The following is a 26,417-nucleotide window of genomic DNA, read 5'->3' on the forward strand; positions in this document are numbered from 1 at the left end:
TGATGTGCTGAATCCAAAAATCACATTGGTTTTCCTCAATCAGGTCAAGTTTTTGAGCTATGGCCACATGTCTTTTTTTACGTTTTTGTTCACATGTACGCTTGTGTGGAGCATTTTAGAAGAAGTTGGTGGGGGTAAAATGCCTTGTCAAATAATTGTTTTGATTGGAAATGATTATTTTAATGACAAGAAGTATTCAGGTTCGATAGTTCTGGGTGATTATGTCGAAAAGGGATCAGTTTGAAGTCATAAAACCTCAAAATCTTCCATAAATTGGTCCAGCAAAGCATAAAGTTTGCTGGACCAATTTATGGGGCAGTTAATGGGGCAGCCGCCCCACGAAGTATCCTGATCTTCAATCAGCACGTCGTCCTGTAGCTCATTGTGATGAAATTCCAGTGCCTATCTTCGGAGAACTTCCTGACATTAGTGACAAAGATGCCTCCAGTGTTGAAGGACATGAAGAAGAAGAAGAAGTGGTTCTTGAAGATGATGCTCCACATCCATTTTCCCAAAAGGAGTTGAATGATCTAGTTCGCGACCTCAGCTTGTCAAAGGACTCTGCCGAACTGTTGGCATCCAGATTGAAGGAAAAAAACCTCCTCTCTGACAGTGCTCACATCAGCTTCTTGCGCAACAGGCATCAAGAGTACCTCCGTTTTTTCTCGGAAGAGGAGGACTTGGTGTACTGTGCAGATATTGTGCAGCTTCTGCTCAAGCTTGGAGTGCCACAGTATGAACCCAAAGATTGGAGACTGTTCATTGACAGCAGCAAGCGATCACTGAAATGTGTTCTGCTACACAACGGCAACCAGTTTGCCTCTATACCCCTGGCTCACTCGAGTACACTGAAGGAGAACTGTGAAGTATGTGCTGGAGAAAATTGGTTATGATCAGCATAAGTGGTTTATTTGTGTTGACCTGGTGAACTTTTTGTTGGGACAACAGTCTGGCTTCACCAAGTACCCATGTTTTCTGTGCATGTGGGATAGTAGGGACCGTGCTCAGCATTACACGAAGAAAGACTGGCCTGTGCGGGAGGAATTGGTGCCTTGCAAAGAAAGGAACGTCATCAACGACCCCCTGGTGGACAGAGACAGAATACTCTTCCCACCGCTGCACATCAAGCTCGGCTTAATCAAGCAGTTCACCAAGGCTCTGGACAAGGATGGTGACTGCTTCATTTACTTGTGCCAGGCTTTTCCAGGATTGACCATGGAGAAGTTGAAAGCTGGCATCTTTGACGGTCCTCAGATCCGTCAGCTCATCAGAGATCCAGAGTTCGGAAACTCAATGAACGAAGTGGAACTGGAAGCGTGGAAGGCATTTGTTCTGGTAGTGAAGAACTTTCTTGGCAACAATAAGGCCAGAAACTACGCAGAACTTGTCAACAACATGCTGACTGCTTTCAGAAACCTGGGCTGCAACATGAGCGTCAAGATGCACTACCTATTTTCACATATGGACTGGTTTCCGGAGAACCTGGGTTCAATGAGTGACGAGCAGGGGGAGAGATTCCATCAGGACATGAAAGAGATGGAGACCAGGTATCAGGGTCGCTGGGACGCAGTCATGATGGCTGACTACTGTTGGACTCTGAAGAGAGACCTCCCTGCCACTGAGCATTCCAGGAGTTCCAAGAAACGGAAGTTCAAGCCCTGAAGTTTGAAAAATGGTGAAGCAACATGCAATTTACGTGTACTTACCTTGATCAATGCCCACCATTCAGTTTACAGAAAACCTGACCTGATGGAGAGAAACGGATGCCATTTCCTGATTCAGCAGTGCAAAAATACCCTAAATCAGTTGTAGAAATCTAGACAACATTCAAAAAGCAAAAAATTGTTGCCCAGTGTTATTATTATTATTATTATTATTATTATGCAATGGTATTTACCATATATACTCGAGTATAAGCCAGCTTTTTCAGCACCTTTTTTAGGCTGAAAAAGCCCCCCTTGGCTTATACTTGAGTGAGGCGGGCGGCGGTGGTGGAGGGACGAGCAGCCCAAAAGGAGCCCTTTTGAGCTGCTCCTTCCTCCTCCACCGCCGCTGCCGCCACCACCAGATTTGTGGAATGGTGAACCAGCGTATACTCAAGTCAATAAGTTTTCACAGTTTTTTGTGGTAAAATTAGGTGCCCCGGCTTATATTTGGGTCGGCTTATACTTGAGCATATACGGTATATACGTTTGTAAGCTGCTTGGTGGAAAATATACTTGAATGATAAATCCATTAAATAAATAAATTCACCCACTTTGGTTTCTACTATCGTGATATTGCTGGCTTGGATCCAGATTTAATTTTAACTGCAAATACAGTCTTCCACACCAGCTTGTTTTGCTGTGGACTTGCCACCAGATTAAATAAACTGCAGTCAATCGTTCATTAATCAAAAATTAAATTTGCACATGGATTAAAGCAATAGTTCTATAAGCAAGAAGGCTGGTTTTTAAAGCAAAATGTATGCTGTTTTTTGTTTGTTTCTAGATAGCACATGCATGTGAAACAGTAGACATCCTCTCCCACATATGTGAGAATGACAGGGACTTGCCTCTTTCAGATAGTGCTTGCCATCCGTAGCTTTAAGATGCACTTGTATCAAACATGGTATTTTTAAAAAATAAAAATCTGCTGTCCAAGTAATCAGGAGCACTTTTTAGGCAACTAAAAAGCTTTCGAAACAATTAATTTAACCAATTATTTGCTGAACCTTGCAACTGTGCTTTGCTACTCTCTTCTCATTCAAAGCTCACCTCTCTCGTGTTTTCCTCTTTCTCCACCCAGGTTGAGCCTCGTTCTCCCTGCCACCCCCTCCCCGCCAATGCCACCCCTCCCTTTCCTGTTTCAGAGGATTCCCAGGTGTAGGGAGTGGCAAATGTTTGGCTTTCCATACAGAAAAACAAGTATTTGGTGACGTCATGATCACCCGAGGCCAGACTCTCAAAACAAAGCCTGTGTCGAAGGAAATGTCTGCTTAAAGACTTTGGTCTGGCTCCTGACTCTGGGTTCTAGCATAGCAGATTATATACGGTTTAAGAGACGGTTAACAAGTCTGGAGGTTTAATCTGGTCCTGTTCGCTGCGCAGGCCAAGAAATCTTTCCCTCCCCTGCAGTTCTCTACCTCTTCACCATGTGTTTTTCATGATAAATGGCCAGTTTTCATTTTATAATCAGGAGATAGCTGAAGTTCCCCAGAAGCTCTCCTAATTTATTATGTTTGTTAAAAGCTTAAGATCTTTCCAAACTTGCTCATATTGCATAGACTTTCACTCCCTCCTCGCTCTTTTTTGCCAACCTAGTCTCTGGCCGCCCTCCCCTCTGCCCAACCAATCCATCTAGTCAAAAAGTGGAACACCTCAGGCATATTTTTTTTACAGACTTCTTCAAGTTTCTGACAAAGCTGCTCCGCTTCATCAGATAATTCGCACGACTATATTTACACAGCAAAGAAGTTGTCCCAAGCTGATTTTTCCCCCAGCAGACTTGTATTGTGATACACTGTTTTACTCACAAGTAAACCCCACAGCTTATCTTCCAGCAAGTGTATTTACAGTCACAGAATATATGAATCTAAATAATAATAATAATATTTTATCCCACCTCTTCCCCAGTATTCAAGGAGGTTTCAAAACATTAAAACATGGATAAAACCCAGAAAGGTAGAAATCTATAGTTTAAAAGATAATAGTTTAAAAGCATTTGAACTACAATAGAATCACAACAATATAAAAAACAACCAATTAAAATACAGGTAGTAAAAACAGCACAGCCCTATTAAAAGCCCTTTCCTTAAAAAGAGTTCCCCAAAGCCTGTTGGAATAAAATGGTCTTCACCTGCTGGTGGAAGAAGAACAAGGAGGAAGTGTATCTAGGGAGTTCCAAAGTCTGGGAGCAGCCACTGAAAAGGCCCTGTCCTGCATCTCCACCAAATGTTCCTGCGACGGGACTGAGAGAAGGGCCTCTCAGACCACTGGTCCATTTTGGTCAGTGCTATCTTCCATTCAGCCTGGAAACGGATGCACATGAAACATGCTCTACCCTTGAGAAATTGCTTCTCCCTGGCTTAGTGAATTGATCTTAATGTCATGACTCAACTTGTTTAAGTCACTCTGAAAGGGCTTCTGGGATCTGTAGAGCGGTGGCCTAGATGTGCATTGGAACATTCTCAAGAGACCAATCTGGGAAGGCAAGCTCTACTGCATATAGTGAACTTCATCATATTAATATACTTCTTCATACATCTTAGCCCTTAAGAGGGACAAATAGCATGTTTGATGGATTTAGTCTACTAAGTCTTAAACCCAGTTTCCTCAAAATTGAGGAAAGTGGCCCATAATCCAATTACGTACAGCAAAAGATGTAGCATGAAAGACATTGTTGTACAGTGGTTAGACTGCCAGACCAGGGATGCAGACACTCAGGGTCAAATTCCCATTCAGGCATGAAGTTCACAGAGTGACCTTGGGCAGGTCACTGTTATTTTATGTATTTATTTGGCACATTTCTTGCCTGGCCTTTAGATAACATGGAGTATGGGTAATCATGTTTGTCACCTTGAACAAAAAGTACAGTAAATAAAGGCACCATGTAACATAACGCATTGCATGCGAAAGTGTGTCCTATCAAATGTCCATTGACAGAACCATCAAGCAGCTGCAGACATGGATAAAAATTGAAATATATTGTCAGATTTTAGGAAAACGGGACAAATGCTCTCTGCCTTCTACAATGATTTATGGATGTCTGGAAGCTGGGAATCTCTTTGAGCAGGGAATGACAAGTGAAAAGAACTCGCTCCACATTTTCACTAACTTCATATGGCGTGGGAAGGGGACTTTTGAGCAGGGCTTCTCCTGCTGTTCTGAACAGGTGCTCCCTAAAATGTGCCAAGATTTTTTTAGTGATGCATTTTCTGGTGAGGACCTGTTCCCCTTCCAAGAACACTGCATACCTTGGAAGAATAACACCCCATCCTTTAAGCAGCTTTTTTGTCTCCTGGCCTGAGGCAGATATTATTCTGTCCATCCATTCATCGATCTTACCTTCCACTTTTCATCCTGACCCATTTCAAATTAAAACAGACCATAGCACAAACACACACATCGCAGATGAACGAATGCACAGGGACAACTACTAAGCACTGGCAAGGTAACTTTTGCTCTGGCAACATGTACAAGCACATGTAGAGCATTATGTTAAGTGGGCCAAAGCAGGAGGGCTCGCCAGGGAGTCTATTGGATGTGGGGGGACCCAATAAGCCCAGGTGATTGCTTGTTTCACACATGCACACATGCTGTGAGGTCACAGAAGTGTCTTTTATGCTACTGTATCTGTGTTGGAACCCCAGCTCCTTTGGTTTATGTACTTGCCATTTCCCAGCTACGGCCAAATGCTCCCTTCCCTCCTCAACACCAAACTGTGGCGCTGTATTCATATGGAAACGCTTCCTCAGAGATCGGACGCCTTGGAGGCCAGCTGCTTTTAAAAAAAACAACAACCAGCAAGTGTGATTCCAGCAAGATAACTAGTCTGCAAAGCAAAATTTGCTTCCAGTAAGCCTGGCAAGAGCCAGCAAGATCATATAGCAGCCAGCTTGTAACAAACATTTCACAACCATCCTTTCTTTCTTTCTAGTTCTAACTTATTCATTCAAAGCCTTTGGATTATTATTTTTATTTCTTGTACTGTGCTTCTCTTCAGTCAAAATAGCTCCCTGACCTAGTAGTTTCCATCCCCATATTTAAATTAACACTCCAGACTAGGCTGAGTTATGTCTGCACCATATATCCTCTCATTATATTTTTATATCATTGCCAGAGATGACACAAGGCATTTTGCTGCCTGAGGCAAAGGACAAGATGGCGCCTCCCATTCCATGCACAAACGCCAACTGGCCTGGCTTCGACTAGAATCTTCCACCGGACCTGAAGGCATCAGGCTAAGCCATGTGGTCAACATTTGCCACACTCAGTGTGCAGCAGCGGTGAAAAAGGCAAATCCCATGCTAGGGATCGTTAGGAAAGGAGACGAAAATAAAACTTCTGATCTCATAAGGCTGTTATACAAATCTTTGGTATCACTGCATTAGGAATACTGTGTACAGTTCTGTCCACCTCATCTCAAAAAAAAGAAAAAGAAAAAAAGGTAATGTGGAGTTGGGCAATGTTCAGAAAGGGCAGCCAAAATGATCAAGGGCATGAAGCAATTTCCCTTTTTGGGGCTTTGATTGTATGGCATGTATGCAACTTCTCTTTCTCCTAATGCTAGCAGGAGAAAGGTGGTCCTGTTCCCGACTTTACAAGTGCAACTCTCTATTCTGGAGGGCTGTCAGAAGACATCCATTTGAAGGCATCCTCTATGGTGTATGGAGTGCGTGTGAGTTTTCTTTTTTCTCATGTTCACAGATACATTTACAGCAACATCCTGCACATGCCTACTCAGAAGTTTGTCCCACTGAGTTAAAAAAGGCTTACTACCTGATAAGTGGATAGAGGATTGCAATCATAGTTGATTATAACAGGGCTTGCCAATGTAAAATTGTGCACATTGCTGTGTAAAATTTCCACGTTTCTTTGTAATCAGGAATCTCTGGAAAAATTCTTTGGAGATCATCTTGTACCTGGAGCTCAAGTATACAATTTGTGCTAGCAACATTGGATTGTACATGGTTCCAGGAACTTGAAGTTTAGATCTCCTTGATTACAGGGAGCCTTACTTCTCGGCATATCTATAGAATTTCAGCCTGAAAGCCACTGTTAATACAGCCATGCCATCGAAAGCTTTCTGTATGTAATTTCTGTGTGAGGCTCCTGTTAAAGATAAAGGAGTGGGACCAATTAAAAAAGTGACTACATCTACCAATGACTGTTTGTTTGTTTGTTTGTTTGTTTGTTTGTGGCATTTACACTACTGCCCTTTAGCCATTTTCTGACTTGCCCACTGCCCCACCAGCCCCAATGACCACCTGTCACTGATTACTACTATAAGTAGGTGAGACAAGAGGAAGGGATTTATGATTACTGAAGTTTTTGGGTAAAGTAAGGAGCTTTGGGTTGTTTAAACAGGCCTTCTTGAAGTTGGTGTCCTCCAGGTATTTTGAAATACAACTCCCCATCAGACAACATAGCCAATGGTTAGCAATGATGCAAGTTGTAACCCAAAACATCTTGAGGACATCAAGTTGAGGAAGGCTGCCCTGGGCACTTCCTATCCACTTTCCAACACATCTTTTGCCCTTAATTCCTCCCCCCTCAGTTTTTTTCCTATCCTTTGACCCCACAGGCAATCAGTGACATGCACTACCTCTCTTCCCGCCATTACTTAGAAAAAAACAGTTCAACATTCTACAGCAATTCAAATACTTGATTCAGAAAAAAACCCCATGTAAAAATATGGAGCTTATAGACTTGAAAAAAAGAGGGGGGAAATGAACACATTGCAGCATTATTTATTCTAAGTTGTGAATTTGAGTTTTCTTGGCACACGACCTGGGATTGCTTCCTGTAGAATTTTGGGATTTTTGGCACAGAATCTTGACTCTCTTGCTCATAAGTAATGGCTAACCCAAGAACAGTCTGTCTTCACATTTTCCCTTGATTCTCAACATTCTGTTTTCAAAGCCAGAAACAGGAACTCTACACTTTTTTTGTGGTTTTCATAATTTTCTAAATATATTCGGAAATGGCACTGTTTTCTCTTTCCGTTCTCTCAGAACCCCACCCCCCAAAGAAATTTCAGAAATCAGTCAGATGCCATCACCAGAAGGATACTGAATTAGAAATGGATATGTATAATATATCTCTATATGTTTACTCTTTTTAAGCAAGAGGAAAAGACTGGTGAGCAATCTGACCATGTTTTCTGGAAGGTATTTTGAAAACCCATTATCCAGCAGGAATGAGCCTGGATGTATTGGGCCCTACTCTGTATCGGGCGCAGAGAGACATCTTGGATCAATTCCATGCAAGCCCCTCCTCAAATAGTTGGCCCAGCTTCTGCAGCACCAACCAGCTGTTAGAAGCAGTAAGCGGGGACTCAATCCAACTTTCTCTGTGTGCTCCATTTCCCTGAACAGGTGATCAACCAGCCTGCTATCCAGCATGCTTTTACATGCAGGAACCTGTGGGTTGAGGCCAATATGGCTTTTAAGTAAGTGCCGTGCATCACCAGCCTACCCCCTTTGGGATTCAGACAGCACTTTACAACTTGTACACACATTTTTGTTAATTACAACAGCCATCCTACAACTTTCGTTCCAGTCATTCAACAGTGAACCTCAGACAAGCACCTTAAGGGGGGAAGTGTCTGCCAGACAGCAGGCCTTTCCAAAAATAAGATTTGTACCATTACCATTTGTTGTTGTAGCAAACAAGCGATGATCTATATACTGTTCATCTCGTTCCAAGCTGTTTTGCTACCAAGAGAAAATGATTTTCAAACATCCAACCGCACTAGGCTCACAGTGGCCTGGGCTTGAGCCAGCACATTCAAGAGAGGTACACCTTGGTCGAAAGCTCTGTAGTGTTGACAAGGTAAGGCTGCCAGGACCAAAGAGTTCAAATTCGTCTTGGCATCATGTGCTCGCTAGATATTTCACAGATGTATTGGGGAATGGGAAGCTGTTGAAGACGAATCTGTTTCTCTGGAAGCACATAAGCAACATATCTTCTGGGGAGTGCAGGCTGTCCAAAGGCAACCTGAGATGCAAACTGGAAGAAGAGAGGTGGCGATGCCAAGTATTTTCCAGTAAAGCAGATGAAAACGAATAAAGGAAAAACGCAAAAATGTCGGGGAGGGAGGCACACTCCCCCCCCTTTTTGTGTGAAAAAAACCAATAAAAGTCTACAGCACAATCCCAGAAACTGAATAAAAGAAATCAAAAAATTGTGTCCCATTGACTGGAAATGGGTAGCTACATTTATGGGAGGAGGTCTTATTAGTCAGCATGGCTGCAGGGTTTGGCTAGACCATAGGTAAGCTGGCTCTTGACTTAAGACAAGAATCAGCTGGAAGGGCCCCACTTTTTTGTTGACACTTTCAAGTCTGTTCAGTGAGTCATCAGCTGCCTCACAGGCACTTTAGAGTGGATTAATGCTTGACTTCCAGCTAACACATTAGACCTCTTAAGAAAAGAAGTTGTCAATAAACTATAAAGCTCCATTTCTATTACATACATAAATTACTTGGTAGCCACCTGAATTAAATTTAATGGAAAGAAGTCCTATTGACTCAATTAATTAATTAATTAATTAGGAAAAGGAGGAGAAGAGATACACAAAGAGTGGTTTTATTTTGCAGCGCCCTTTTTTGGAAAAACCCTTAATATCATATTTACATGTTGTTTACTGAACTGTACTGTAAGATGACACTAACAATATTTATAACCCCACCCTGAAAATCAAGTTATGTTCAGTGGCTAATAATCACACCATCCCTTTAAAAACAGAATGACAGATCAGTGACAAAATTCAGAATTTGTAAACTATGATGAAATTGTTCTCTTGCCTTTATCCCCAAGAACAACTGTCCTGTAACTGAAATAACATTTGGCTTTTTGTATTTTGAACATGTGAACTCTTTAGACTTCTGAATCACTTTCCTATGAACACTCTTCAATCAGCCGATCAGTTTATTATTATTTTGTGGATTTTAAAAATTAGCAAATAATTTATGAAATTTAAAGAGACGTGTTATTTACAGCTGAGCTTTGTGCAGGATACACACACACAGCTAATGGCAGGATCACAGAATACTCTTTTAAACGTATGCAAGTAACTACGCATGCATAGAAAAGGACATGTGTATATGAACCAGCCTATTATGGATATGGCTGGCATCAGTTTTGTATTATTCCTGCAACAATTATACCAGCTGCTTGCAAGGGGGGGAGGGAAGTATTGTGTGAATTGACAGCCAGTGCTGATATGTCCCTAAGAATAAATGTCAATAGATTAAGTATGCTGGCAATATTCTTCTGCTCACATTACTTCCCCTTTCCCCTGGGATGAAATTGCAAACTCAACCAGTGCAACTGGCACTAAACCAAACATATTATGTAAAATAGCAACTAGAAGGGATAATACTGTGGGGATATAGGATTCCTTTCAGGATAAGAGAAAGCCCAAAGCAATCTTAAGTTATATGCAGCATCACTACAACTTTGATTTCTTTCCACACCTTTAACCAATTTTTTAGAGATTCTCTAGAGACACAGCTTTTCAGGCAGCATGAAAATGAGAGGTCAAAGAAACCCAACTGTTAATCTTCATATTCTTTAATCAAAGAATCAAGGTCATCTGACTTGCAGACCAGAATTGATGTAAACCAAAATGGACATGAAGCCTATTGCAGCGATTGCTACAGAAGAAATGCAAGTTTAACTCATTGACGCAGTCTTGGGACTACTCCAGGGGTGGGAGCAGATGCAAGACACTGAAAAGGCTGATATGTAACACAAAACCATGGTTTTAGCCATCAGACTCACACAGTCCGTATCCTGCACAGTCGTGTGGACAGGTTTGGTGGAGTTTACTTTTATTTTTTAAAGAATCCTGGCTTAACGTTACACTCAAACCAGGGATCCTAGTACAAAACAAGCTCCGGTTGGTTTAACAACCCAGCTGGGTTTCTTTAACACAGAAACAAAATCCTGCCAAAGAGCTTTGCCCAGCCATGCAGGAGGGAGGCGTGTGAACTCAACGCTCTGCGCACACTCATTCAGGCTTGTCCATGTAGTGCTAAATGACAGTTTGTTCACATTTATTTAGTAAAATATACTTGAAGTCGAGTATTTCATGCTCTTTATTCAGCTCATAGTGGTGAGGAGGAATGAAAGTTCCCCCAGAATGTCTGCTTTATATACATTATTTACACAATGGGCCCCACGTGATTGGCTAATTCTGGGATTCTCCTGTAGGCCAATCAGGTTGTGGATTCACTTCCACCTGGAGATGGATTGGGTGGCTCCTGTGGACCAATCAGACTGCTGCATTCTGAATCCTATTGTTCTAGGACCAATCAGACTGCTGCATTTTGGATCCTATTCAACTCAGTACATAACATTTAGTTAAAAATATATACAGTCGTACCTCTGCTTACGTATCCCTCTGGATACGTAAACTTCGGGTTACAAACGCGACAAATCTGGAAGTGTATACTTCCGGGTTTCGCCATGCACGCATGCGCAGAAGCACTCAATTGCGCCGCATGGGTGCGCAGAAAGGTGCCTCCAGTTACAAAGTTTTCGGGATCCCGTTTGTAATCGGAGGTACCATTGTATACCACTTCAAATGATAACAATCTCTAACCATTTACAAAAACATAATAAAAAATGCATTCAAATTACCAAAAACTAGATAAAAATGATACGAATCTCATAAATGAAATGGGAACAGCATACGTAACAAATAAAATAAAAATAAAGGCAGCCCCCCCCCAAGCCTGGGTAACCCTATGTCTTTGAGAGCTGCTTAAAGGTCATCACTCCCTCTGCCTCATGTATTACAGGGCATTCCAGAGGGAGCGTGTTACCACCAGGAAGCCCCACTTCCATGGCATCACTGAGGGTGGAGTTGAACATAGCACTAAGTGGGGTATGCATGCCTCCCTTTCCTCACCCAGTTGCTCCATAAACCCTTTCTGGGTGTTCACCCAATCCCTTAGAGCTGATTCAGGGTACAGAGAGATGGGAAGGCAAAGTCCCATTGTGTGAGAAGACCTCATTCTGTGCATGCAACAACTTAGTTGAATCCTGCCCTAAGAACAATTCGCTGGTTTTGGAACAATCAACAAGGTCTCATCCGAGGATCTTAAAAGATTAGCTCGGTATGTACTAGGGGAGGCAGTTTGCTAGATCTCCTGGTCCCACATTGTTTAGGCTGCAAACGTCAACAACAAAACCCTGAACTTGGCTCATTACCTAAAAGGCAGCCAGTGCAGATCTTCCAGCTTTCTCTAATTTGGTACTATGCCATGCCCCCACAGCAGACACTGTGTGTTATGCCACACACCCCACAGTGGTCACTTAATGACAGGTGCCCTTGGCACCACTCTTAATAAAAATAATCTATAAAATGAGACACATTTTGATTTTTTATTATGTATTTTTGGGTTTCATTTTCATCCTTTTAGTCCAAAGTGAAAGGCTGAGCATCCCACTTAAGCTCCTTGGTAGCTGCATCTTGGGCTAGCTGCCGCTTCCAAACCACATTGTGGCTCAGCATGGTGTAGCATATATTCCTTTATGCAGCCTTTTCCAATTTGGTGCTCCCCAGATCCCCCAGTCAGCACAGCTAATATTGTCTGAAACATCCAGAGGACACCAGCTTAGTGAAGGCTGCTGTAGAAAAGAAATATTGCATGTGTACAGTCCCATAACTCAGGTTTGAGGCTTGTCCCTACCGTCACAAACACACACAAAGCCCATTTGGTTCTGGTCAAAGGTCTGTCTAGCCCAGTAGACTGCTTTCACAGTGGCTGAACAGAGTGCAACAACTCTTCCCGATTGCAATTGCCAGCCACTGGTATGCAGAAACATCATACAGAGTAGGTAGACCAGAACCATCGTAACTTGTAGCCACTGATATTTGCTCAATCCTCTTTTAAAGCCTTCCAAGCTGGCAGCCTTGCATCTAGCAGGACACTGAAAGGAGGAGAGCTTGTTATGGTGTAGGAGCCAAGTTCTCGTTTAGTGCTGCACTAGAGCGGAGGATGGTTTCTGTAGAGTTATGTTTATTATTATTTATCACTAAGATTTATATCACACCTTTCCAATAAAATATCCAAAGCCAAAGCAGCATATAGTAGACATAATAAAACAGGACAGACAGTATCAAACAACATCAAGGAAATCAGGTTTCTTGTTGTCAACTTCAGCCTTTGTCAATGTTACTTGTCCCAGCACTATAAAGTCATAAACTCCTTTTTAAACACTGGCTTCCCAGAAGACATTACCCAAGTTGAGTAAGCTCCCTTCATGTATTATTTTGTGCTAGCGACTATGTTCAGTGTGTGCGAGGCTAGAATTTATGACCTTCCAAAAGTATTTATTTTATTATGTTTATAATCTGTCATTTCTCCAGGGAACTTGTGGCAACATACATGGTTCTTTTATCCTCACAGCAACCTTATGAAAAATGTTTGGGCTGAGAGATAGGGATTGCCCAATGGTTATCCAGTGAGGGGGGATCTGCATCTGGGTCTCCCCAGTCCTAGTCCAACCATTTAACCACTCTGTCTTCCCACTTGCCATTGATTTTGCTTTAATGAAGGCAACTTTATAAGCTGTCACCTTTATGCAAGAACAAACACCACGGTGCTTCTGCAGAAGCACAACTGGACACCTTCCTCTGCCCCAGCTGCAACAAAGCATGTCTCTCCTGCATTGGTCTCTACATCTACAGCAGGCGCTGCAACCTGCCAGCAGTTTGACCTCACCATCAAAGGTGCACTCCTCCATTGTCTCCCAAGACAGATGGATGCCAACCAACCAATCAACATAGGAAGCTCTCTTATACCAGGTTAGACTACTGGCCCATCTAGCTTAGTAGCGTAGGCCCAGGGTTTCAGACTAGGGACAATCCCAGCCCAACCTCGATATGCTGGGAACAGAACCTGGGACCTTTTCCATGCAATGCAGATGCTGCACTACAGAGCTATGGCCCTTCCCCATGGTTTGCTTCAGATGAGCTTTAATAATTGCAGTTGGCAAGTAGACATCCCCGTGATCGTATCACTTTTCCATTACTGTCAAACAGGCAGTGTGAAATGTCATTGTTCCCCACCACAACCCCCACAAATTCAATTTATGACCTTATCTTTTGTTTCTACCAATCACAAAAGAGCCATGGACTTTGGGGGTTGAGGACAGCACCTAATGTATTTTATAGATGAGCTTTGCTACGATATGCAGCAACTTCATCACATAATTAATTTACATATAAGTTACACATTGTCAAGTTCGTCTGACTTAATATTGGTTCAAGCTTAATTACAAATGTAGAGGCTGTTGAATTTTGTTGGCGTTTTGTTTGTGCGTTTTTTGACAACCAACCAATCAGGATTCAGAAAATCCAGATGGCAACTACATAACATACTATTAGCAGCCCGGCTGCATCCCAAGACAGTCCCTGCTAGGTATTTCTTTTACCTCATTATAAAAGAAGTGAAAACAGACAGGAATTCTTGGTTTTCAAACCACAGTACGTGATTCTTCTAATGGCCAGGTCAAAAAAACTCAACAATAATGCATCAACATACCAAAAGGATCACATGACATTTGTGAGGTTAGATCAAGTATTAAGTGAACAGAGGGAGCTTATTTACAATCTGTTAGACTAGGCTCCCATGGCCCTGTCACTTTTCACTGGAGATGGGCCTGAACCAAAACCTCAGGCCTATTCTGAACTGTGTGTGAATTCAGATCCTCATCATGCAAAACAAGACGGTTGGCAAGGGTACTTTCACATCTCCAGGTGCACAGAGTACGCTGCAAGGAAGGAGGAATAATCTTGTGGTTTTGGCTGATGCCTGGGAGCCAGAAGACTCGGGATTATTCTTCGCTCTCCCCTAGCCCCTGTGAATTTTAGGCACTCGGATACTTCAGGACGAAAAACACACATAATGAGAGTAAAGAAGCGAAAATACTCAGCAAGTGAACCTTGTTTCAATAATAAAAGCAGGGGAGGAACTGAGTTATATTTAACTATAATAGCATATACATATTGCATCTTTGGCACATCCCAAGGACTAAAATTAGTGAAACATGGTACTATATCTTGATATGCATTTGTTTGTAGTAACTTCTATAAATATTGTTGCCACTTCCATGGGGAGAAGTGTTGTCAATTTATCACTGCTGGCTAGAATTATTTTCTCAGCTGTGGAGCAGGTTAATTGTGGACACTAATAGAGAGGAATGCAGGGTAAACATTCCTTATACCATTAATGTATGTCATTATTTTAGCAGCTGTATGTTACCTTATTTACTGTCACACTAAGGTCATGCTCATTACTTTAAAGGTAGAGCAGCAAGTAAGTGAACACATTTGCACGGTGCAAATTCGACAGGCAAACTTTTAGCTGTTAGGATTCCACTGACGAAGAGAGGCTAATGAAAAGTCAATGAGAACTAAAGGCTTAATAGTTCACAGCCTGTGCCTTCTTAAATTCAAAACGACTTTTAAAATTACATCTACCAATATTTAAGTTTATTTGATAAATTAAAGCTGCAGTTCTATCCCTACTTATCTGTAAGTCTTACTGAACTCAACAGGACTTACTTTTGAAAGACATGCATAGGACCACACGCTAATTAATTACATTATTGTGTACCGCTTTATATTTCAACAGAAATCTGCAAGCGATTTACATATACCAACAAAAACCCGTTTTAAAAAACACAATGGAGTGGGAGTGGTGACAACCTCACATTAAACACTAAGCAATACTATTGCTGCTAATTATTATTATTTACACATTTTAAGCAAGATAAGTAGGCAACAACAAATATCTCAAAACAATGGGGAGAAGTAGAGATGTAAAAAAAAAAAAAAAAAAAAGGAAAGCTTTAATACCATATCAGAAATGTTACCCTGATTGTTGGGATGAAACTGAACGGCCTACCACTATCACAGCACTGTCTCATGAACTGGCAGGACAACAGGGAGGAGGAGGAGGAAGATTCTGGTGAGTTGTGCAGCCAGGAATGAGACAGACTGGGGCAAACTGAGGATGGGGAAGAGAGGTTGGTGTAGGAAGTACTCACAGGATGATGGAGGAGATGGGGTCAGTGCACAGGAACCAGAGCAGCAGGACTCATCACCAGACCCAGAGAGGACCCCGTTTCCTGAACACAGTAGGCTCTGGGGTGTAGGGGGCAGCGGGTGGGGAGCACCAGGAGGCTGAGGCAGGCAAGGGCCCACAGCCCAGCTCCCTAGCTGGCCAGGTGGGGCTTGCTAGCTCCAGGAGGAAGTGTGTGATTCCTCAGCTGGAGTAGGCTTGGAACAGGTGAGGGTCATATGCCTCATCAAGCCCAGATGCTGCAATCAGCATGCAAAGTATAAAAGGGCAGCAAAGCTGAAGTGCTGTGTCTGCTCAACTGCCCATGTCATAGCTGTCAACTTTTCCCTTTTCTTGCGAGGAATCCTATTCAGAATAAGGGAATTTCCCTTAAAAAGGGGGGAAAGTTGACAGCTATGGCCCATGTTGATGGACCTCAGCTTGGATGTTCTGGGGGACTTTGGACATGTGGATACCTGGACTGCGGACTTTCACACTTTGTGTGCATTGCTGCCTTCACACAACAGCTGATATTGTCTATTTTTAACTGATATTTCTTTTAAGGAGTGATTTATATGAAGTGGGTATATGCATTCAACTTGGGAGGGGTGTGTGCTATACCAGCTGTTGTGTGAAAGTAGCAATGCACATAAAACATGAAAGGCAAAAAAATGCCCCTCGATACTGCCGGGAAAGCAGTGGACTTACATACATACACAAAATTTTATTGATACATTGTAAGATACAAGGTAGTATTATATTATAAAGGAAACACTAACTATTAAGGCGAGTTATCTAACAGATTCTCCCTCCCCGTATTATAGATGTGAATCTGATGTTAGTGGCCTCCTCAGGGTCATACAGAACATCCACTCTGTTTGCATTTTAATGTGAAGCTACTTCACTTGCATTTCTCAAATGAATACACAAACAGAAAAAAAGCAATCATTTAAAACTTCGCTTTTCTGCATGTTTTGCAATACAGTGCTCCAACCAAAACAATGCTTATATTAGTGTGCATTACACTAGGCAAGATTACATACAAAACTGTGTATAGTAGATGAAAATACGTAGGCATTTTCATGTGGACATTTAAAAAGCAATCATAAACTAATGTGGAAATGGGAAAAACGGCGATGGGAGAAATGAGAAACTCGGAGAAACTGAAATTGACAGATTTTATGCATGTCAAAATTCAGAATCCACATTGATTCTTCAGGAAAGCTCCTCAGCTAAAGACCAGATTCCTGCTTGGTTGTCTTATCTTTTTGCAAGATCTACTGGAACTATTATTCCAGCATAAATGTTCTTTGTACAGATTTTTTCATGATTAAACTTTTCATCATTCAATACTACTTTTATTGAGATAATTTCAGTGCAAATAACTACAGGCTGTGACCATTTTATGTGCGTCTCATTGACACATGAATGTGCACGCACACATTGCCATGAACCTGAAAGTGGCTAGGAAAGGGGGCATAATGGGGTGGCATGGACTTATGTGCATTCTACCGATGCATGTGAGGGCCAGGAATGCAACCCCTGCTTAAACAGGGAGTTGCCTGTAGTGCAATCTCACTATATCCTCTACAATAAAACGAGTGGCTGGGCTCTTGTGCATTTCAATGGGGCTTCTGCAAGAAACAGCCCTGAACTTACGAGGTCAATGAACTTTTTACAAACGAAACACACTTCTAAATGTTAATATTGATGGAAACATTCATATTTATGTGTTCTACAGAGCATTTATTTCCATTTTGGTTAGCATTTATTTCCATTTTGGTTAGCATTTATTTCCATTTTGGTTAGCGTAAGTTATATAAATCACAAACAGTTCTTTCTGCATCAAAGTTGCCTGCATGAATGTGGTAAATATCAATGCTGTACTTTTAGTATAAAATCAGATATATGGTGGGTTAGCTGTGTCAACCATTGCTATTAACTAATATACAAACCTGGGTAATATAAATTATTTGGCATTATAAAAAGCAACTCTGTTAAGTACAAAAATCTGCTAACATCTATAACTTATAAAATGCAAGAAGCTCAGTATTACGACACGTATTTCTCTTTTACAGTATTTGCATATGTAAGCTGAGACACATGACACATTATACAGAGGAGGATAAAGAATACTGAACACATTAAAGATGTTCAAAAAGGCTAGCACTTCCAGAAATATTAGCACAGGATATAAACATGGAAACAACACAATGAGAATCTCAGAACTGATAGACAAAAGGAGTCACTGACAGTTGTAAAGCATTTGATGTCTATCAGAAGCCTGTCAAAACAGCTCCTCTTGGATACAGATTAATCATGTTTATATTCTTACTGTCAAACTAGTATAGACAGTCATAGGTCTGAGGAAAAACCCAGTGCAGGCACGAACACACACACTCATGCACACACATACATCAGTGTGACAGATGTCTATAAGGATCTTACACCACAACATCTTTCGTAAATAAAAAAAAGAGACAATGTTCATTTTTTAATGAATTTCCACAGATTCTTAGGAATGGGATTCATTTCATCTGTATGATGAAAGCCAATGAAGTGCCTGAAGAACTGTGTTGCTGTTTGTAGCTTAATGTACATTCAAGATCAGTTTAGATAGAAACATGGCATTAGTTCATGAACTGTCGTCTTTTAATGAAGTGTTCAAACGCATCAAAGTTCTATTGATGTTTAAATTCAGCTACCACATAGAACCACCAAAGAACAATCAAAAAGAAAGGGCTTCTCTGCCACCCTTTAGCAGATATGAGGTATTGTTTCACCCTGCAGTATGAAATGCAGTATGGAGTTATCTAAAAATTTTCATCAGAAATTATGATAAGTGATATTTCCCTGTGTACTAGGCAGGGGCAAGATGAGGCAAGTCAGGTGGCAGGATCCACAGGGGCCGCAATGTAGACCTTGATTTCCTCCCTTGTTCCTGATGTAGATCTTCACTCACCCCTTCTTCCCCGGTTGGGAGCGGTGCCGTTTTATGGTTTGCTTCAGGTGCCAAAATGTTTTGGGCTGGCCCTGTCATTAAGGTTCTGCAACCCATCCTTATGCATTTTAACCCTAAGAAACTCCCAGTGGGTTCAATGGGGCTTTCAAGAAAGTGAGCATGGGATTCCAACCCTAGTCTATATTTACACTACAATGCGGCTAAAGCTTTATTTTCTGCTAGTTCAGATCCTCTTTTGTCATAGTTTTGAAGCCCTTAATAGTAGTGGATGGTCCTCGTAAAACTAGAAGGCAAACCCCTTTTAACAGTTTGAGGCACGTCTATTGGTGAAGACACTCCTTTGAACTAATAGAAATTGGGATCAGTTAAGGGGTAAAAAGCAAGTGAGAATATTGTTCCCTCTTTGTCTACACATCCCCTCTTATTTGCACATTTAAAAATGCACACAGAAGCCTCAACTGTGTCAAAAATAACATATCAGGAACCACCTGGGTCAATGCAAGGAACCATAGCCCACCTCACATGCTGGTGATTTTTTTCAAATAAATTAGGCAGCTATTGCTCGAAGATGAATCATAACTCTTTTTAAAATATTTGAAACTCCAGTCTCTATAAAAGGTGCATTTCAGGTTGGAAATGGGTACAATATGATGGCAAAATGAATACATACCTTTAGTTGTCAGAATTTCTGGCCCTCCGATCGCTCTCAGCTCTCTTTCTCCACTTTGCTCCAAATCCTGTTTAGCAGTCACCCGACTACTAAAGAATGAACCATGTGGCATTCTTCACAAGCAACTCACAGTTTATGACAGATGTTACCCAAAAAAATCCAATGGTGTTTATTAAAAAATAAAAATAAAAAACGTAGGTTCACAGATCAAAGTGCATTATATATTGAGAAATTGTTTGACACCCTTCACTTTTCAATAGTAGCTTAGAGTAAATTATACAAAAATTACAGGTGGAAGATATTCTGCATTTAACTTTGGAAATTAAAACAAAACAAAGCTAAAAATACAGAAAGATGCCCAAATGCTACAAAACCACCAATGCTGCAATATTTTACCAAGATCTATTCCACTCCGTACTTGGTAGAGGAATATAATATTCAACATTCAAACACAACTTATGAAAAGCTATCCACTGCTGTATTATGCAGGAGTGGTTGGTGGGGTGGATAGCCTCTTGACAGCGGTGCCACTGCCACTTACTGATGGTGATAATAATAATTTTATTATTTATACCCTGCCCATCTGGCTGGGTTGTCCCAGCCACTCTGGGTGGCTTTCAACACATATGAACACACCTATTGGGATGGAATGTGGGTGAGGCATGATGGCAGTGAGGACACAGTGGTGCAGGCCCAATCTGGTGCTTCCACTGTGCACCTGCACTGTTCCAAACTGGCTGATGCCTTGTCCTTCCCCCATCCTGGTACGCACAAGCAATGCCACTGCCAAGAGCCCAGTTTCATAGTGCTGCACCACTGACTGCTACAACCAAGGCAGTATTGAGCTCTGAAGCAGTCTGAGGGCTTCAAGACTAGGTAAACCTGGGGAGAGAAAGGTATACATTCCTGGAACTAAATGGAGTGCTGTCACATATAACAAAAACAACAACAAAAACATACTATGCTCTGGGTGAAAAGCTTTCTACCAACATTCAGTCTGGTACAGCTTGGATCCCCTGAAAATAGGGGTATTTAAGAAACACAGACTTTTGAGTATAGTTCCAAGACACTGACTTTTAAAAATAAAAATAACAATTCCATGGCCTCTAGGACTTCTAGCATAATACTAGTTATATAGAATACATCCAGTGATTATTTAAACCTGCTTATTGTTCATGCTCCGTTATCTGTACTAGAAGTTAGCCCCGATTTCACCACAATTTTACACAATCATCAGCTTAACTGACACCTACAATTTACAAAGGCTATTTTTTGAGCACTTGAGATGCTTCCAAATTGATGGATAACAAAATACTGATATGCCTATTGCCATTGCCTCACCTTCTGCTAAATCAATGGTTCGTCTCTAAAAAGAATTAAAACTGTAAATGTTAAAAGGTAGGTGTTTGCATTCAATAAGGCTTCTGACTAGTCTTTGCATTAAAAATGTGTTCCTTGGCTTCAGAATCTACTGTGGTTCTCAGCAACTATAATTTCCAGATAGCTTGTGTGCTCATCCCGCATAATTACACAAGTAATGGCCAGAGATCTGCAAAACATATCTTCTTTTCAGGAACATCACTAGATCTTTTAGTATCCAGTTACAGATTCTTTTAAATTTTGTATATGCAGCAAAATTCTGCATTAAGGTTCTTCTAACAACAATGCATAAAAATGGCATATGGTACACAGAATTGTTGGTAAACTGAAGGTTCTCTCCATTTCAGCATAGACAACACTACTGAAAAGAATCACAAACCTGATTCACAGAACTTATAAACAGGCTTTCCAGGCTAAATGCAAAAATATATTTATTGCAAGCTCTAACACAGTCTTCTGTATACCAAACCATAATTCAGCTGAAGGTGAGACAAACAGGAACAATGCTGTCTGAGAACCATCTGAGTTTTCTTCACATTCTTGAAGGCTCAAGGTCTCTGTCTTCTAGTAAATTTATCAGCAGGCCAAAGCTGTCTTTTACTGCTTCCATATCATCCAAGGAGCAGGGCTTAAGTATCCAGCGTTTTCCTCGTGCGAGTGGTTCAAGTTCCAAATACTTTTTGATCTATTTTTTAAAAAAAGCAACACGAAAAATCAGTTGTTGTATATACTTTTTGGCTTACTTTTCTTTTCAAGACTGAAGGTGTTGGAAGAATCTTGAACGCTCATTTTTAGAATTACTTTACAGCTGTTCTTGAAATAGGTTATATGCAGCGACATGCTGGTGTTTTTGTTGGGGGTGAATGATCTGCTGGAAACCACCATTCTAACAATACATTTAGAAGCACAGGAAGATCTTTCAAAGAATTAGATTTCATTTATGATACAGACCACCCCTGATTATGAAACACATTACTTCATCTTCAGAATTAGAACTTAACTTCTAACCTGCACTACTGTTGTTGCAAAATGCAAAATATTTATCAACAAGAGAAAGCCGATCCTGGGGAGGAGGTGGGGTTGCAGGCTTCACGCTCACCCCACGTGCGGGGGGCTGGCTTCAGCCCATGCGAGACCGAGGGAATCCCGGCTGCGTCGTCCACCCAGCCAGCCAATCGGGTGGCTGGGGGGGGGCAGGGCCTGCCCTATTTAGGGCCGGCACGGCCGGGGCTTGCCCTCTTTTCACCGCGCCAGCCATCCGGTTTTTTCCCACCCTCCCTCCCTTTAGGTAGGCTCCTGACTTTGCTATGGACCTCGGTTGGTCGCTGCAAGGGGCCTGGTAGGAATTTTTCCCAATTGGCAATTTCAGCCAATCAGTTTTTCGCCTACCTCGTAGCAACTCGTCACAACTCCTTGGCATTGGCGGTTAGGCATTGGTAAGAAGGGGTTAAGAGGATGTGTGTGGGGGGAGGAAACGCCATCACCTCCCCCCAAAAGCTAAGGGTAGTCTGATAAAGGATTCGGGGGGGGGGCGTAGCCCTGTCCGAAACCTATGGAGGTGTGGGCCAAAGGCACACCCCAGAGCGGTGACCCGGGGGAGCTCCTAGTTGACGTGCCTCAGCAGGACTCCCCCTTACGGTGTTAACCCATGCCGGTCTTCATGCAATCGGGCTGGAGCCGGTTAGTCGATAGGACCAATGCCTAAGCCAATACCTCTCATTCCTGAAATCAATAAAGTTGTGGCCTAATTCGCCCATTAACCTTAATGCTTGGTGTCCTGTGTCTTTATTTCTCCCTGGTGGGGGGCGGGAACTCGCCACGCAAATATATTTATTGAAAATATATTGAACAAGAGAAAATATATTTATCATGGTAACTTGCAGTGCACCCATTTCCTTGACAACACCATAGGAGGTGTTGATCATACATAATCAGATGTTTTGTGTGGATGACTGTCACAGCTTCATAAGTAAAAGCTGAATAAGACCCTTCAATTATTCCTCTGGACTTGCAACTTTTAAGCCCCCGGCCCACCTTTTAATTTTACACAAAATAGCAGCTAAAGATAAAATGAACGACAGTAGCGACAACATCTGTATTTGTAACTATATAATGAATAAAAAGAGTTCATTATATTTCTAACAAGTTTGCATGTGAATGAGCAAAGTATCTTATGAATGACTTGTGGCTCAGTCAGTAGAGCACGAGACTCTTAATCTCAGGGTTGTGGGTTCGAGCCCCACTTGGGCAAAAGATTCCTACATTGCAGGGTGTTGGACTAGATGACCCTTGTGGTCCCTTCCAACTCTATAATATTCTACGATTCTATTATTCTATAGTCAACATATCAATGGATTTCATTAGCCTCACTTGTAATAGCAGATACCAAAAATCTTTTTTACATCTTGTTCAAAACAATAGGAACCCATTTCATTATTTCAAGCTCTTTGGATAGTGATTAAGACCATTTAGGAGAATAATGCCTTGGCAGGCATTTCTCAAATATTTGTACAAGGCACTGAGTGTATGCGAGGAGGGAAGGACTAGAATCTAAATACATAGTACTATATTTTAGGACTGCCATATTTCAAAAAGTAAAAATCAGGACTCCCCCAAAGTAGTAGTAGTGGTAGTTCTTTTTACAAAAATGCCAAAAAACCATGAAATTTCGATTGAGTTGCCTAAAATCCAGGAAATTCCCCCCTGGATGTCAATTCCGCGTTTGGAATCCCTGTAATGTCTGGAAAAATCCAGACCCATGGCAGACCTATGTATCTATAAAAATCTAATATACCTAAAAGTAATATATAACCAAGATACAATCTATATGCAATATTTATTTACTTGTAAAGTGATTTAAAATGGAGATGATTAATTTTGTTAGCTAAAGTATGAATTTTATTCTTCCTTTAAAGACATACTTCAGATGAAATCCTTGACATTACCATTAGAAAGGCAAGAGAAAGACTTTTATTTAAATTTAGATTTTTTATGATAAACATAATTTGAACACTAATGAAACAAATGGCAACAGCAACATTCATCTAAACCACTTCCTTGGGTTATTAAGGAATAATAATTTAGAAGCAGCTTGAAAAAATGCATTGTTAGAAGAGACACACAAGAATATGCTCCCTTTCTCCTATCTATACACTTATGATATCTTACCAAATTATCCCTTTTACGTCAGTTTTATTGTGGCTAAATTAGCAACAACAGTTAGACACTGGGATTTGGATCTCTCTCTCTCACTTTCAAAAAAATCCTATCATAGTTAAGGCAAAGTATAATAGTATATCATTAAAAATGTAATCCACTTAGGTAATAAATTCCATAATGCTGTTCATACATACACTACTAAGAAGCTGAATTGAACTATAATTATAGGAATGCATGCTATGATTTTGGCTAGCTGAAAATGAAGGTTTTGCATGGATGATAGTCCATTAACTGCATATTCTGAAGCAAAACGAATGACCACTGTGGCTTGTTTCAGCAAACGCAATCTGACAGCTATATTCAGAGAGGAAGCAAAAGCTGTACAAAGCATAACAAACCACGGATCTAGCGCAGCCACTTGATAACAAAGCCAGCTGGTGCTAAGCTGACAAAAATGGCTGAGTAACCTGAGATTTTCACAAACCTCTAATGTAAAGAATGCTTAGCGCGCACACACCCACCCCTCCTGGAAGAGGAGCATTCTTTGCCTCACTAATTATACAGGGGCCTGTATTTACCAAGGTAGTAAAACTACCTGCTGGAATTAAGAATTTTCAAACACATTATTTGAAAATACTAAATATTAATTTGTTTGTTCTTTTACAGAGAGCAATGACTAAAAGAAAACCTTTTAGACAATCACCATTCATCCTCATTACTCAGTAACATAATCAACCAGAGCCCAAATTTTTGCTTTTATTAATCTGACAACAGTACCCATGTTGACAGCCTAACTCATGGTATTTGCTGCAACAAGAGGAAATTAATAATTTCATGACATTCTTTGATGTTCCAAACTCTAGTAATATTACCCCCTGCTCTTGTGAACATTTTTTTTTACCCTGTACACACACACACACGAGAGAGAGAGAGAGAGAGAGAGAGAGAGAGAGAAAGTGACAGTTTCTTTCTGGCCACAGTGATAAAGAGAATTGGTAGTACATCTAAGTCTCCAATAAAGCAGTTAAAAGATTCTCCAGCTTCAATTGGAGGTATAGTCATGGGGAAAAGTGCACTTTCTTTGAATTCTGTGGTTTTACATATCAGGACATAATAGCAATCATTTGTTCCTTAGCAGGTATTAAAATTAGGTAAATACAACCACAGATGAATGACACATGACATATTACACCGTGATATAATTTATTTAACAGAAATAAAGATGGAGAAATAATGTGTGAAAAACTAAGTACAGTGGTACCTCGGGTTACATACGCTTCAGGTTACATACGCTTCAGGTCACAGACTCAGCTAACCCAGAAATAGTGCTTCAGGTTAAGAACTTTGCTTCAGGATGAGAACAGAAATCGTGCTCCGGCGGCGCGGCAGCAGGAGGCCCCATTAGCTAAAGTGGTGCTTCAGGTTAAGAACAGTTTCAGGTTAAGAACGGACCTCCGAAAAGAATTAAGTACTTAACCCGAGGTACCACTGTACACCCTTTCTGCTCCCATAGGAATTAAGAGACTAAGTAGCAGACAGGGACCAAAGTGGAGATGTTTGGCCATAATGCACAGCACCAGGTTCAGCAAAAACCAAACACAGCATAAGAGCACAAGCACCTCATACCAACTGCCAAGCACGGTGATGGAGGGGTGATTATCTGGACTTGTTTTGCAGCCACAGGACCTAGCACATATAACTATGTCCCCATTAGTCAACATAACTGAATATTCTAAATAGAAACCCCAAATGAATGGCTCACTTCCTCCTTTCAGTACTGAATGATAAAGACTTCTGAGAAGAAAAGTCATTTTTTGCAAATAATAAAAGGAAATCATTAGAGACGGCAAATCATCTTAGAAAGGTGTGGTAACAACAATCTGGTCAAGGGGTGCCAGCAGAGGCAGATTTAGAGGAGTGCGACCAGTTTGCCTGCATTGGCCACTGAGCCAAGAGGGGGGCACTGCAACAACGACTTAGAATGAAAGGCAAGAGGTGGGGAGGGTGCGCCCAATGTTGGTATTGCACAGGGTGCTGCTGAAATGTGAGAGCCCAAAGTCCGCCACTGGTGCTTTAGGTACAGCTACTGCTATCAGCATGCAAGATCAATGGAAGCTGATTCCTGTTGTGTGTGTGTGTGTGTGTGTGTGTGTGTGTGGTAAAACAGCTCTCATTTTAACTACATGTACACTACCACACCAGTTTTACTAACTCTGCCAACGTTGCTAAAATTGCCCTGCTCTATTTGCTAGTTGCCATTTTATACTGTTACCTAATAGATAATGATAAATAGCACATGCATATGAAACATTTGCTCCCAAGTGGATTGTAATTGTTTATTCCATTGTCTTGATCCAGAGCATGCAGCATTTACTGCATGGAGGCGACAAACTGTGCACTTGGCAATTATTCTTCAATTGCAGTGAATGGAGAGACCCACAAATGTAGGATAACTATGGATACTGG

The 26,417-nt window shown here is 41.2% G+C and overlaps 1 protein-coding gene across 8 annotated transcripts in view; it reads right to left on the reverse strand.

Annotated features, from left to right (window-relative positions):
- Nucleotides 1-26,417, reverse strand: part of ARL15 (ARF like GTPase 15) — a 246,547-nt gene that overhangs the window by 44,670 nt on the left and 175,460 nt on the right. For 6 of the 8 annotated variants that reach the window (XM_080973152.1, XM_080973151.1, XM_080973150.1 and 3 more), the window contains one exon: nt 19,558-21,477. The exons of 1 other annotated variant lie outside the window; for it this stretch is intronic. In XM_080973152.1, coding sequence (XP_080829278.1) covers nt 21,325-21,477 — 153 coding nt within the window. In that variant the 3' untranslated portion in view covers nt 19,558-21,324. Of the gene's footprint in view, nt 1-19,557; nt 21,478-26,417 lie in introns of those variants that run through there. One more of the 8 variants, XM_080973149.1, reaches the window with a different exon arrangement.

Source organism: Podarcis pityusensis (assembly GCF_964106645.2).
Source record: "Podarcis pityusensis genome assembly, chromosome: 11".
Lineage (NCBI taxonomy): Eukaryota > Metazoa > Chordata > Lepidosauria > Squamata > Lacertidae > Podarcis > Podarcis pityusensis.